Here is a 14,322-nt window from a genome sequence, read left to right as displayed (position 1 = left end):
CTCGGAACCTCCGCTCTGTCATGGAAAACTCCTAGACAAGGGCTCCGTCCTAACCTTACCTTCAGCCCCACACCTCGCGAGCTAGCTCTATCTACTTCACTGCGAATTTAAACAGCGTCAACAAGCCATTTACCCATTTCTTAGGCTTGGGAGCTAGTCCCGCTTATCAAACCGCATCCCTTCTCCGGGGACATCCCCTTTCAGCCCAGTCTCTGCACCGGGAACACAGCACGGAGGATTAGAATGCCCCTATTAGCCTTCCACATGCGCACTTAAGCCCGCTGAAGCCAGAAGAACATCCCCTGGACCTGGATTTACTAGTGCTTTTAGCTACCTGATACGGATGCTAGGGACCAAACCTAGGTTCTCTGCAAGCTGTAAACTCAGGCTGCTGAGATGGGTCAGCAGGTAAGAGACTGATTGCTCTTCCAGAGTTCTGTTCCCAGCACCCACATGACTGCTCCCAGTTATCTGTAATCCCAGTTCCAGGGGATCCATGAGCTCGTCTGGCCTCCGAAGGTACCAGGCACACACACTGTGCACATATAAAGTAAAATCAAATCTTTTAAAAAGGAAGTTCGGGGTGCTAGCTAGACAGAGTGGTGCACACTTGTAATATCAGCATATTGAGACGAAAACAGGAAGACCTTGAGTTCAAAGCTAGTCTGGGCTATACATTGTGACAAGGATGTAGCTTGATGGTAGAACATTTGCATAGCATGACCAAGGTCCTGGGTTTGGACCCCGAAGCACACACACAATGTAATCTTGGCCGGGCGTTGATGGCTCATGTCTTTAATCCCAGCACTCGGGAGACAGAGGCAGGAGGGTCTCTGTGAATTCGAGGCCAGCCTGGTCTACAGAGTGTTCCAGGGCAGGCTCCAAAGCTACACAGAAAAACCCTGTCTCGAAAAACCAACCAAACAACAACAAACCAAACAAACAATGGAATCTTAATAAGCCTGGTTGCTTAGCTTAATAGCATTTATCTCTTATAGTCTTGGTTGTTTGTGTGTTGTTATAGGTACAACTTGGGGGTTTATGGAACTTAGGCAAGCACTGTACCACTGAGTCACATGCCCAGCCCACTAATGCCTTGAACTCCAGAACCATCCTCACAGAACAGCCAAAGCAATGTTCTCCAAAACTCTTTGCTTAGTTCTGTTAATGCCGTGTACTGCATAGTGCCTTTGATGTATACTGTGTCCTTGGAGGCAGATCATAAAGCTTCCCCTTCACTGGCCTCCGATGGTGGTGTTCTCTGAGGACGTGTGGCTTCTTAGAGTTGACTGGGAAAGGCTGGGTTGAGGACACTGCCCTTCCTACATGGCACTTGTCTTTCTCCTCCAAGAAGTCAAAGGGAACCCTCAGGAAAGTGGAGGAGTAGATGAGGTTTAAAAGGCAAAGGTGACCTCTGGTATCTGGTCCACATATATACTACACTCACATACACACATCATGAAATAGTATTTTTTAAAAAAATAAAGCAGGAGTCAGCCAAGTCTGTGGTGGCACATGCCTTTAATTACAACTGAGACAGAGAAAGGCAGATTCCTGTTTGAGGCTAGCCTTGTCTACATAGTGAGTTCTAGGCCAGGCCAGGCTATGAGACCATGTCTCAAAGAAACAAAACAACTCACCCACAAACAAACAAAAAATGGAGGAGCAGAGCTGGAGAGATGGCTCAGTGGTTAAGAGACTGACGGCTCTTTCAGAGGACCTGGGTTCAATTCCCAGCAACCACATGGTGGCTCACAACCATCAGTAATGAGATCTGGTGCCCTCATCTGGCATGCAAGCATTCATGGAGGAAGAACACTGTATACATAATAAGCAAATAAATCTTTTTAAAAAATGGAGGAGCATTGGGGCATCAGGGTACATGCCTGTAATCCCAGCTAACTCAAGCACTAGGGAGTTTGAAGTAAAAGGATCAGGAGTTCAAAGCCATCCTCTGTTACCAGCAAGTTTCAAGCCAACCTAGGCTACCAGAGACCCTGTCTGAGAACAAAACAAATCAACTAATGTAGGGGCCTGGGCTGAGATAAAACTCCATGGCAGAGCCTTTGCCTGCATGAAAGCATGGGTTTAAATCTCCAAATACAAAGAATGTAGGTACTAGAGATTCAGCTTACTGTGACAGCACTAGCCTAATAATTGAAAAATTACAAAATATTCAGTATTTACAGAAAAAATACAATAGATGTCTGAGCTGCAGTATTAGTAAGACATTAACATTTCTTCAGTGCTCAAGGTCAAACTAAGGGCCTTGACCACATAACCAACCTATAACCCCAGCTTAATTGATAGCCACTTACCCACCTCCACTCTTTTATATATGATTTATTTTATGTGTATGAGTGTTTTGCAGGCATGTATGTCTGTGTACAACGTGCGTGCTTGGTGCTCGAGGATATAGGTCTGTAGAGGGCATCCGATCCCTGTGAATTGAAATCACAGAAGATTGTGAGCCACCGTGTAGGTGCTGCGATCCGAACTCGGACCCTGAAATAGCAGCCTGTGCTCTTAACTGCAGACTGGCCTCCATGTCGCTACATAGCCAAAGACGACCTTGAAATGCTAGTCTTCGGATCTCCGCTTCCCGAGCGTGCGGCAGCAGGGACTTCGGGGTTAACTGAGGCCCTGGTCATCTACGGGCGGGGGCGGAGCACAGTGAGCGGCGGGGCAGAGCGTACGGTAGTGGGCGGGGCCTGGCGATCCGGGTCCCGCGGGGGCGCCGCTTTACTGCCGGGCTGTCTGTCGTCATGGTGGGGCCCTGGGTGTACCTGGCGGCGGCAGTTTTGCTCATCGGGCTTATCTTCTTCCTGACTCGCAGCCGGGGTCGGGCGGCAGCAGGTAAGAGGTGCCGCCGTCCCAGGGCCGAAGGAGTCCGGTTTCTCAGGGCTCCAGGGCTCGGGTAGGCCTTCGCATCGCGACTGGTGCGCATGCCCAGACGTGCCTTGCTGTGCTAACGAGGAGCGCGTGCGCGGGTCAGCTCTGCACACGCGCATGAGGATGCTTTCGGGACTAAAGAGCCCTGGGCTGGGGACGCTACCTGGGAACCAAGCCCGCGGTTCTGTTCTATACCAATAGGAAAGGCTGCAGGTTCTCTAATCCTGCCCAGTGTGTTCTACTTACCAGGGTGAGGCAGCCTCAGAAAACTGAAGGCATCTTCCTCTCTGCCCTACCCTCCACCAGGATCAGAAGGCCATGTCGTTGGCCTGGCACAAAACATGTAACCTGTCAGTCTTCCTTACTAACACTTCATGTTTGCTTAGGAGTTTCTTATGTCTCTGATGCCTGAGCCTATAGGCTACTTCAGAGCGTCTCTGTGCCCCAGGGGCAGAAGAGAGAGAAGCTGAGGTAAAGCTGATAGCCAACAAATCTTCCAGGGAGGGGAGATTCAAACCCTGACTGTGAAATGTGCTCTCTGGATGGAGTACCCTATAAAATTATAGCTTGCAAGAAGTAAATGCAATCTTGCAGTGGGCATCAAATGAGACCTGTAACCCTCAGGGCAAGAGTATCCTAACAGGTCTCCTGCAGAGGGGAGGAGGAGTGAGTTTTCGAAAGGAGGTAAAGGTATTAAAGAGGTTAGGAAATAAGAAATAAGCTTGCAGCGTGACACCGAGGCATGAGTAATAAATGCCTTGACAGACCAAAGCTGGAACACTGTGCTGTGGGCATCAATAGTCTAGGAGGTTGAGCAGGGGAGGAGGAAACTCCCAAGATGCTGTTTCTTCACTCTCAAGAGGCTGGGCTGCTTGACAGTGTTGTGGTTCCTCCCTCCCGGAAGCTAGTGGAGAACCACTGCTCAATGAGGCAGAGCCGGCTGGAGCAGGCCAGGTAGCCCAGCCTTGGCCCCAGGAGTCTGAGGAGCAGAGAGCTGCTGGAGGCCGGCCCCGGCGCAGGAGGGACTTGAGCAGCCGTCTACAGGCCCAGCGTCGAGCCCAGCGAGGGGCCTGGGCAGAAGTTAATGAGAACGAGGATGAAGCTGTTATCCCAGGTGAGAGGGCCCAGTCTCGGGGAGAGGGCTGAATTAAAGGGGTTAGCAAGTCCCCCAGACTGGAAAAGGGCCAGGAAGGACATTTAGTGGTGGGGCCAGAGTCTTGGGCCTGCATTTTGTTGCTCAGAGTTGACATTTCTTAGCCGAATCCCTACTCCATGGGGCAATCATCTTGGTTCGGTGGGATTATCTATAACCCTAGAATAAGTGCTTGGAAATAGAGATATTTCTGTTGACATGATCTCCACATACCAGCTGCTGGGGGTCTCATGAAGTCTTTAGGATTATGGGGAAAATGTCTCTTTTCTGGCCTCGTATGAAGACGAGATTGTTAGATCTTACTCAGAATTTAGGCAAATTTGGGACTTTGCCTTGATTTGACTTTTGCCTTGGGATTATTAGCCCCTTTGGCTTAAAAAGAGTCCTTTAGTGGATATTTGGTGTATGCTTATAATTCCTGCACTCAGAAGACAGAGACGGGAGCATGGCAAGTTTCAGGCTAACCTGGGTTACACAGCTGTTTCAAAAGCAGCACACGGCAACAGCAGAGAGCCCTCTGGTCACCATCCTCCCTGTCACAGATTTCAGTCATACATTTTGAGGCTCGGGCATCAACATGTTATTAATTTTCAGCTGACCCTGGAGTGGCCCTGAGGTTGGGGTTATTTTTTCAGTCTGGCTCTGTTAGGATAAAGGGAGGATTCTGGTTGAAGGAGCCCAACGGTTCCTGACTACAACATGGAGGGTTGAATATATGGTTGAAATAAATTTGCCCACAAGTTCATCCTTCCCTGGTGGTTTAGCACAGAGACAGAAACCAGGGACGCCTGCAGGTGCAGACACCTGTGATCCACAGGCATTCAAGTGTTGAGATCTTCGTACAGCTGTGCGGCACCTAAAGTCTTATTTGTCCCTGTGGCCTTCCACCCCTGCCTACCCCCCAGTACACATGAGTGTGTTCTCAGACCCACACTCGTGTGTGCACATTTGTGGTGGATACTTCTGAAAGGCAGAGGTGGGTACCACACTCCGTCCCCACCCCCATCCCCCATCCCTGGAGGAAGGTGATTGAGGGAAGGATGTCTTTTCTGTCTAGGACTTAATTTTTTTCTGCCTGAACATACCCAGCCCAGGAAGAAGAAGGTGTTGAGAAGCCAGCAGAAGCTCACCCAACAGGGAAAATTGGAGCCAAGAAATTACGGAAACTAGAGGAAAAACAGGCTCGCAAAGCCCAGCGTGAGGCAAGCAAGAGGATGGGGTATAATTCCCAAGGGTGGGAAAGGGCCCAACCTTTAGTTCCCATCAGACTGCCCTTGGGGTCCTTTAATGCTAGGCTGGTGCCACTGCCTACCTGGCTTGCTCTCCTGCAGTCTTAGCTTATGTCCTGGCACAGGGAGGGCAAACTAGCCAGAAGAAAGGGAGAAGGACCTAGATCCACCTCTCTCCAGGCTGAGGAGGCTGAACGTGAGGAACGGAAACGCCTAGAGTCCCAACGTGAGGCTGAATGGAAGAAGGAAGAGGAGCGACTTCGCTTGAAGGAAGAGCAGAAGGTGAGATTGACTCCAGACACTGTTGTCTGACCCATTATGACCTAATCTTGCTCCTACATAGCTCCCAGATGCCTCCCTTCTACAAGACAGGCATGGCACTGGGTATGGTGGTGGCTCATACCTGTAATCCCAGCACTTGAGAAGCTGAAGTAGGACCTGAGTTCAAGGTCAGCTTGGACCTTCTGTCTCTAAAACAGAAAATGAACTGTGAATCCAGCACAGAGGCTTGCCCTGTTTTATTCTTTCCCCTGGCCTCAAAATATCAGCTGTAGAAGCACCATGGGTTTGAACTGAGGTTTGTTTTTCTTGTTATTGATGATAGTGTTTCTCTGTGTAGGCCTGGCTGTCCTGGAACTCTAGACCAGGCTGGCCCTGAACTCAGAGATCCACCTGTCTCTGCCTCCTGAGTGTTGGGACTAAAGGTGTGTGCTATTACGCCTGGCTCTTTTTTTTTTTTTTTTAATGTATATTGTTTTTTGTTTTTTTTAAACAGACATGGTGGAGCATTTGGGAGTCAGAGGCAGGCAGATATCTGAGTTCCAGTACAGTCAGAGCTATGTAAAGAGACCTTGTCTGAGAAAGCAAAACAAAACAAACTTTACATGTATAGGTGTTTTGCCTGCATGTATGTCTGTTCACCCTGTCACTCTGTGTGTGCCTGGTGCCCATGGAGGCCAGAAGAGGACATCACAACTGAAGTTAGATGTGAGCTACCATGTAGGTTCTGGGATTGGAACCCAGGTCCTCTGGAAGAACGACCAATGCTCTTAACTTCTGAGCCATCTCTCCAGCCCAGAGCTGGGGATTCTTGTGACCATGAGCTACAAAGTATAGAACATTTGAGAAACATTGAACATGGTCAGAGCATCTGGACAAAGAAAAGGAGGTGGAGAAATAGGGCATTCCTAGGTCCCAGGGACCTTGAGCTTATCCTCAGTCTCTTTCTTTTTCTCCTCCTTCTTCTTTTTTTTTGACAGAGTTTCTCTGTGTGGCTTTGGAACCTGTTCTGAAACTCACTCTGTAGACCAGGCTGGCCTCGAACTCACAGAGATCCTCCTGCCTCTATCTCCCAAGTGCTGGAATTAAAGGCGTGTGCCACCACAGCCCAGCTGGTTATCCACAGTTTTAAGAGATGATGAATCCATTGAGTGCCTGGCATAGGAGTGGTGCTTGGAGAACTGGAGCCACCTAGGAAGGTGGTTAATGATTCCTTGTCATCCAGATTATTCTAGATCCAGGTTTCTAAGAAGGGGGGAAGTGCAAGCATGTAGGGCACATAAAGTAAGAGGGCCTCTAGGTGGCCTTGTTGCTGAACTCTGTGTCTGGAGGAAGCCTGGACCTGGAGGAGTGGCAGCGGGAGGCAGGAGCAGAGAAAGTTCTTTACCTTTGAGTAGTGATCATGCCTAATGTGCCTCTGGTGTTCTGGCTTTCTCCCTGTGTTAGGTTTCTCAGCAGTTAACCCCTACTGTAAGATACTGGTACATTTCTCAAAGCAGTAGTAACACACCCTTAATTAAGTGTCACCATTTATTCAGACTTCTTTTCTTCCTTTTGGTTTATTGAGTCAACAGACTGGATTTGAACTTGCTGTGTAACCAAGGATGTCCTTTCCTTCTGTTTCTATTCCCCAAGCCCAGAGAGGAGAGGCGTGTACTATTATGTCTGGTTTAGATGGGAATTGAACATAGGGCTTCATGCTTGTTGTGCAAAGACCCTACCAACTGAGCTACATACATCTCAGCCCTAGTATTTTTTTTTTCTGTTTACTTTTATTTTATATATATGGGTGTTTTGCTTGCTTATATGCTTGGAGGCCAGATGAGGCGCCAGATTCCTCTGGAACTGTAGTTATAGAATGTTTTGAGCCACCATGTGGATTCTGGGAATCAGTCCCAGGTCCTCTGGAAGAGCTGCCACTGCTCGTAACTGCTGAGCCATCTCTCCAGCCCAAGTATTTTTCTCTTGCAGGGTCATATATAACGTACTGTTTCATTTACTTGTCAAGTCTTAGGCCTCTGTGGAATTTGTCAGGTTTTCCTGTTTACCCTCTTGATAGCTTTGAGGGGCACTGGGAAAGTAGTTGTAGGTTGTACCTTGATTTGGATTGAATGATTTTTATTTTTATTTTACTTATTTTATTTATTATTTTAGATTAAAAAATAAGGGCCATCGTATAGATGCCGACAACCAAACTTGAGTCCTCTAAAAGAACAGCCACTGCTTTTAACTGTTGAGCTGTCACTCCAGCCTGATTTTTATTTTTAATCAATTAATTTGTTTTTTTTTTTTTTGAGATGGTCTTACTATGTAAAGGCAGACCTCAACTCTGTGTAGCAGAGGCTGGCCTCAAACTTGTGGCACTCTGCTTGCCTCTGCCTTTGGAGTGCTGGAATGACTGGTGTCTATCTTTGGTTAGAGTGGGGTTAGGTTTTGTTTTTGTTTTGTTTCCAGTACTGAATATTGATCACGGCCTGTGCATTCCAGGGAAGTGTTCCACTGTTGAACTATTACTGTCTGCTTTTCCTTTTACTATTTCCCCCCATCTCTCATACTTGTTGGAAATAAGTCACTGTTCTGCTTCGTTTAGGAAATGGAGAGTTGAATCTAGAGAGATGGGTCAGTGGGAAGGATGTTTACTGCTTTATTGGAGGAGCAGAGTTTGGATCCCAGCACCCTTATAAAGTGGCGCACAAACACTGGGGTAACTCCAGCTCAGGAGGTTCTGATGTCCACTTTTGGCCTCCAGGGGCAAGAGAGAGAGGTGAACAAAGACACTGGCTGAGAAAAAGGCGAGATAATCTCCTTTGATGCTCTTTTATCTGGGCTGCTACTGGGAGGCGGGCCTTCGCACATCCATCAAGGCGGTCAGGGCAGTTCTTCAAGTGAGGCTGTCTACTTAGGTGATTCACAAGTCAGGCTGTAGTGGACTGGCTGGGTGAATGGGTAGTAGGAAGCAGAATCTGCTGTTTGTTTATATCTGGACATGACCAAGGAGAAGTTGTGGCAGTGTTTTCAAGACTTTTTTTTTTTTCCTACATTACCTCCTGAGCAACAGACAGGAGCAGGGTCTGAGCAGCATTGCCTGGGTGGTCGGGTTGGTGAGGAAGCCTCCGCCAGTTGTTTAGCTTGAGACCAAAGGGTGAAATGGAAGTCTTGCAGAAGCACTTTCTCTAGATTGTATTTGCTTGTGTCCTGCAGAGACAGCTGAAACTGGAACAGATGTGAGTGGGCAGCTGCCCCAAATACCTGCCTCTTTGTTCTCTGTGTCCACAGGAGGAGGAAGAGAGAAAAGCTCGGGAGGAGCAGGCCCGGCGGGAGCATGAGGAGTACCTAAAACTGAAGGAGGCCTTCGTGGTAGAAGAGGAAGGCGTTAGCGAAACCATGACTGAGGAGCAGGTGGGCCCATCACTCCTGGGAAACCCTGGGAAACCTGTGCCAAAAGTATAGCGTGTGTTAGATCCAAGGCCATCCGCTCCACCTAAGACACTCTGGCTGTGCACTGAGAAGCAGTTGGGTGCCCGTGAGTGTGACTGTAGCCAGCCTTGATCTCAGCAGAGACTATTGTCCCATTGTCCCTTAGTCTGGGAGGTGACGGGGTGGGGACACAGGGCAGGCTGCAAGCAGGCAGCATGTAGGTAAGCAGGGAGTATAGACACTTAGGGCCAGGCACAGAACTGTGTCCCTCCAGCCAGGGGTGATGTTCACTGGTTTCTCTGCCTTCTAGTCTCACAGCTTCCTGACAGAATTCATCAATTACATTAAGGTAAGAGGCTCAGAGAACCCTGGCATCTTCTCCTGCCATGTGAGTGTGCATAAGTGTCTATGTGTGTTTTGTAGATGTTCTCAGGACCCACGGGGGATGTTTCATTTAGTCCTGGATCAGAATGGGCATGGGGTCCAGCGACTGGTTCTTGGCCAGGAAAGTCCCTTCCCTTCACACCCAGAAGGTAGAGAAGGACAGTGGTGTGTGTGGGAGGTGCAAGCTTCTGATGGCTTCCTAATTCTTGGTTTGACAGTTCCTCTGCTCTTCAGACCCCACGCTCAATGAGTCATCATGTTTTGAAGTCAGTTCACATGTGTTTTCTGTCAGTGCTGTCACACTGAGGTGCCACTGAGTTGGAACAAATGTCCTGTGCTCTGTGGTCCTGCCTGGGAACTTGCACCTTCAAGAAGAAATAGGATGATGTTTCCATTGTAACCTAGAGCAGTCAGCAGTGTCCCTCTGTCCATAGCCACTTCACAGGCTGCCCCGATGCTGCTCTGCATTGTGTAAGCACATCCTGATCTGCTTTGCTGCTAAGCAACTTCTCTCCCACAAAGGATGCGAGAAGGGGAGAGGTTTTCAAGTGCAGCTCAGAGGTGCAGAGGCAGCTGAGGGAAGGAGTGCAGAGGGAGCGGGGGCGATGGTGGAGGTGGTATCAGGGGCTGCCAAGAAGCTGGGGCTTGCATAATCCTCCCCCACCTCTTCTAAAAGAGAGCAGGGTTTAGATGTCTCCCCACAACAGTGAGGGGCTAGGCACATGTCTAGGGCCCAGGATCTTCCAGAGGGCCCTTTACACTTAGATTGTACGCCTTCCCCCTTGAGGAAGCCCAACTCTACCCTGGCACACTGTCCTGCTGTTGTTGAGGACTTGCTATCCCTACCTACACAGGGGGAAGCAGCACTTCCTTCACGAGGCCTCCCAGGTAGATTTGGAGGTCAGCTTCAGGGTTGCCCTCTTTTCTTCAGAGGCCAGAAGGGAGTTTCCAGGTAGGTCTGACTCTTGCTTTGGTGGCTCCCTGGAGGTTCCTTTTCTTTGTTGTTGTTATTGTTTTTGTTGTTCCAGATAGTTTCTCTGTGTAATTCTGTCTGTGCTGGAACTCACTTTGTAGTCCAGGCTGACCTCAAACTCTAAGATCTGCCTGCCTCTGCCTCCTGAGTACTAGGATTAAAGGCGTGCGCTACCATCACACCATTCTTGATGGTCTCCAAACTCTTGGAGCTTAGGAGTTTGTTCGGCCTGTGCTAACTTATGCCCGTGGAGCTACCATCTTAGAGGAAGGAGGAGACCTCTGAAACTCATCCCATCCACTTTCTTCCACACTCCAAGGGATTAGGCCCTCTAGACAGAACTTCAGAACCAGAGGAAGGTGTCTGCACACAGCTTGCTTCACATGAACAGTAAGAATGTCTATTCCACTTTCTACCGTGGCTAGGTGTATCTGTTTGTTCAAATACACTTTTGACCTTGGTAGTACCCTCAGACCAGATCCTCAGGGACCAGGCACCACAGGAGGTGGCTGTGTTCCTGCTCCAAGCTGCTACTGAGGCCTAGTGCTTGGTCTGTTTTGTAGGTAGAAGCTGCTGGCCAGGTCACCTTGTGTTTGCCCCATCCCTGATCCAGCTGCCTCTTGATTGTACCCTCCCCAACCTTTCCGACCCTTACCCCGTGCCCCTGCTTTCACATGGAGTTTGGCATTCCAACAAGTCATATGCCATGTGTAGCTGAGGAGGCGTCACCATGTCATTACTCCCCCAGCTCATTTGCTGTGGAAGATTCACGGAAATGCAAGGGACCGCCTTCTCTCAAAGCATATGCTATATGTGGCAAAGGTGGGGGCAGCTGCATGTGTAGACCCAGCTGTGACTCCTTGACTGAGCTGCTGGGAGCTGAAGCTTTTCCTGAGGATGTGAGAGCAGCTCATGAAACATGGCATAGGACTGCATGCAGGAAGCACTTTCTCCACTTTAATATGGTTCCTTTGTGTGTTTGTATATGTGTGGGTGCTCCTGTGTACTGGTGTGTATACATAGATATGCACATATGTGGGGGACTTCTAGTATTGTTTGTTCTTCAGGTAATGTCCACCACCTTTTTTAAATTTTATTTATATCCTTTGCAAGGAGAAGGGTGATGTGCAGTCGCTCACTGGCCTGGGACTCACCGAGCAGGTCACACTGGCTGACCAGTGAGCCCCAATAATCTCCCTGCCTCTGCTTTTCATAATGTCATCACACTCAGCTATTTGGTTTTTTTTTGAGACAGGTTCTCACTATGTAGATACGAACTCCCAGAGATCCATCTGCCTCTGCCTCCACCTCTGCCAGTTACACCCAGCATCTTTATGTGAGTTCTGGGAATTAGCACACAAGCACTTGACTGACAGCCATCTTGCCAGCCCTAGTGGTAATTATTTGACCAATCCCGGTGAGAGGGGTAATACCTCAGACAGTATGAAGAGGGTGTTGGTGCACGCCTTTAATCCCAGCACTCGGGAGGCAGAGGCAGGAGGATCTCTGTGAGTTTGAGGCCAGCCTGGTCTACAGAGTGAGTTCCAGTACAGGCTCCAAAGCTACACAGAGAAACCCTGGAAGGCAGGCAGGTAGGCAGGCAGGGCACCTCTCTGGCTTAGAGCTGGCCAAGTGGTCTCAGCCTGTCTCTTCTCCCTTTTATTTATAGCAGTCCAAGGTTGTGCTTTTGGAAGATCTGGCTTTCCAGATGGGTCTGAGGACTCAGGTAAGCCCTGGACCATGGATTAGGATGTGGGATACAGCTAGAGGGTCTGTGTGGCAAGTAGGGGGCTGGCCTGATTATGGTAAGTTGTGATGCCTCTCCAGGCTATCTCCACCCAAGAGTGAACAGCACATTTCAGGAATCCTGCACTTCTACAGAGATGAAAAGAACAGGAAAGAAAAAGGAAATTCAAATGCCATTACCTTAGCCTTCCCTGTAACCAAAGGAGCCCAAATCCAGTTACCTCTTGCAAGCAGGTTATTTTGCAGCCAGACAACTCCTTTTCCAGCTGAAAAATAGCTGGCAGATCCTAGGATCACAGTCACTCCACTCAAGAGTCCCTCCAAAGGGAAGCATGGTCACAACCAGGGGACAAGCATGATAAGGAGAGGGGGAAATTTGACTGTAGTAGTAGAAGGGTGATGGGTTTGTGTCTTGGGGACCCCAAGACAAGCTCTGAGTCTTGTTTTCCTCATAGGACACCATAAACCGCATTCAAGACCTACTCACCGAGGGGACTCTGACAGGTGAGAAATTGCCGAGGGGAGTGTGTGACCTCAAAAGGCTGCTGGGACTTGTTCCAAGAGCAGCTTGGCTTCTCCAGGTTGGGAGGGATATGTAATGAGGGATACTGAGGAAGACATATAGAGGCCTCGGCCTAGCTAGAATGAGGAATATGAAGAAAGGATTGGTGTGACTCACCTACATGGGATTTGATATACCCAGGAAGAGCCAGGCTGACAGAAGAACCAAAAGGCTCTAAATCCGTTGTAAGGGAATGGGCATTTTCAGGTTAGGTAGGGAAGGCCCGGGAGGACTCAGTCCTGCAATGTGCATGTCCCTACAGGTGTGATTGACGACCGGGGCAAGTTCATCTACATAACCCCAGAGGAACTGACTGCCATGGCCAATTTCATCAGACAGCGGGGCCGGGTGTCCATCACTGAGCTTGCCCAGGCCAGCAACTCCCTCATCTCCTGGGGCCAGGACCTTCCTGCCCAGGCTTCAGTCTGACTCCAGCCCACACTTGAGTGTATCATGTGGCCTACATACATCACTGTCCTTCCCTGCCTTCCTGGGGCAGGGATGGCATCTGACCAGAAAGTTGGGGATTAAAGACCTCTGAGCACTGCTGAGCTTCCTGTGACTTGATGTCAAAGGCCTGGCCTGGCGTCCCCCAGATAAGCAGGTGAAATCTAAACTTTGGGGTATATCTTAGAGGTTAGAGGGTCCCTTATAAGGTAGCAGAAGTACCATTCATGATTTCAAAAAAACAACCTATTGCACATTTATTGTATCCATTTGTGCCCTGCAAGCCCAGCTCCCTGGATGAGTTCCTTTTCTTGTGCAGAGAGAAGTGCATATAGGAGAATCTCTCAGACCATATCTCCTCCAGTTGTGGAAGTTCCACCATCTTATTACAGACCCAGGAGTTCTGAGTAGAGTCAGAAGCCCTGGGGAGAAGAGTTGATGAGAAATGCCAAGGATAGAGACCTGGAGACATAGGCTCGTTTTGTAGCCCCTGAAAGGGAGGTCTGTGGGAGAAAGACTGGCCAGCTGCTTATGAGGCAGGGAGAGGAAGAAGAAACCCATTTGGACTGGATGTAATTGTTCTGACAACACGTCACATGAAATCAGCCCTAAATCCTTGACCAAAAAAGGTCTAAGTGGTGTGGGTGATTCCACCCACTGGAGGATATGAGGAACATATGCTCAGAAGTGGGATGGGAGATGTGTGTCTCTTGTAGGGTCATTTGCTCTGCTTCCTGTGGGCTGTGTATGGAGTGGGCATTATACTGTGCTGAGAACGAGACACATTTTTAAATTATTTTATGTATATGGGTGTTTTTGCCTGTGTGGATTTGTGTGCACAATGCACATGCCTGCAGAGTCCAGAAGGGGGCATCAGATCCCTTGGTCCTGGAGTTAGAAAGGGTTGAGAGCCACCATGTAGACGCTGAGGACGCTAGTAGAGTCCTAACCCTTGAGCCATCTCTTCTCTAGTCTCTAGAGGGGCTGGGGCCACGGGGGGGGAGCGGGAGAGAAAGAGAGAGAGAGAGTACAAGATGTCATTAACTGACTTGAAGCTCACTGTATAGACCAAGCTGGCCTTGAACTCACAGAGATCTGCCTGATTCTACTTCCCAAGTACTAGAATTAAAGGTGTGTGCCACCATGTACAGCCTCCTTTATTTGTTTTTGGAGACAGTAGGCACTTCTAGTCAGTGAATTAAGGGCTACATCCATTGTTGGTAAGGTAAACTATAACCTA

General features: G+C 49.0%; 1 protein-coding gene across 1 annotated transcript; it reads left to right on the top strand.

Annotated features, from left to right (window-relative positions):
- The first annotated feature begins 2,694 nt into the window (after positions 1-2,694).
- Positions 2,695-13,181, top strand: Ddrgk1 (DDRGK domain containing 1). The gene is made up of 9 exons (XM_005068634.4): positions 2,695-2,856; positions 3,797-4,006; positions 5,135-5,247; positions 5,455-5,556; positions 8,830-8,952; positions 9,281-9,319; positions 11,997-12,053; positions 12,529-12,577; positions 12,898-13,181. The coding sequence occupies exons 1-9, from the start codon at positions 2,766-2,768 to the stop codon at positions 13,062-13,064; spliced, it is 951 nt and encodes a 316-aa protein (XP_005068691.1). The 5' UTR covers positions 2,695-2,765; the 3' UTR covers positions 13,065-13,181.
- The last annotated feature ends 1,141 nt before the right edge of the window (positions 13,182-14,322 follow it).

Source organism: Mesocricetus auratus, unplaced genomic scaffold, assembly GCF_017639785.1.
Source record: "Mesocricetus auratus isolate SY011 unplaced genomic scaffold, BCM_Maur_2.0 Super-Scaffold_100004, whole genome shotgun sequence".
Classification (NCBI taxonomy): Eukaryota; Metazoa; Chordata; class Mammalia; order Rodentia; family Cricetidae; genus Mesocricetus; species Mesocricetus auratus.
Note: the sequence above shows the minus strand (reverse complement) of the source record. Positions and strands in the feature narration are given on the sequence as shown.

Excerpts from the sequence above, each read along its gene's own strand:
- Ddrgk1 (XM_005068634.4), top strand. The coding sequence starts at position 2,766 with ATGGTGGGGCCCTGGGTGTACCTGGCGGCGGCAGTTTTGCTCATCGGG. Across the intron at positions 2,857-3,796 it reads CCGGGGTCGGGCGGCAGCAG|CTAGTGGAGAACCACTGCTC; the intron begins GTAAGAGGTGCC and ends CCCTCCCGGAAG. Across the intron at positions 12,054-12,528 it reads AGATGGGTCTGAGGACTCAG|GACACCATAAACCGCATTCA; the intron begins GTAAGCCCTGGA and ends TTTTCCTCATAG.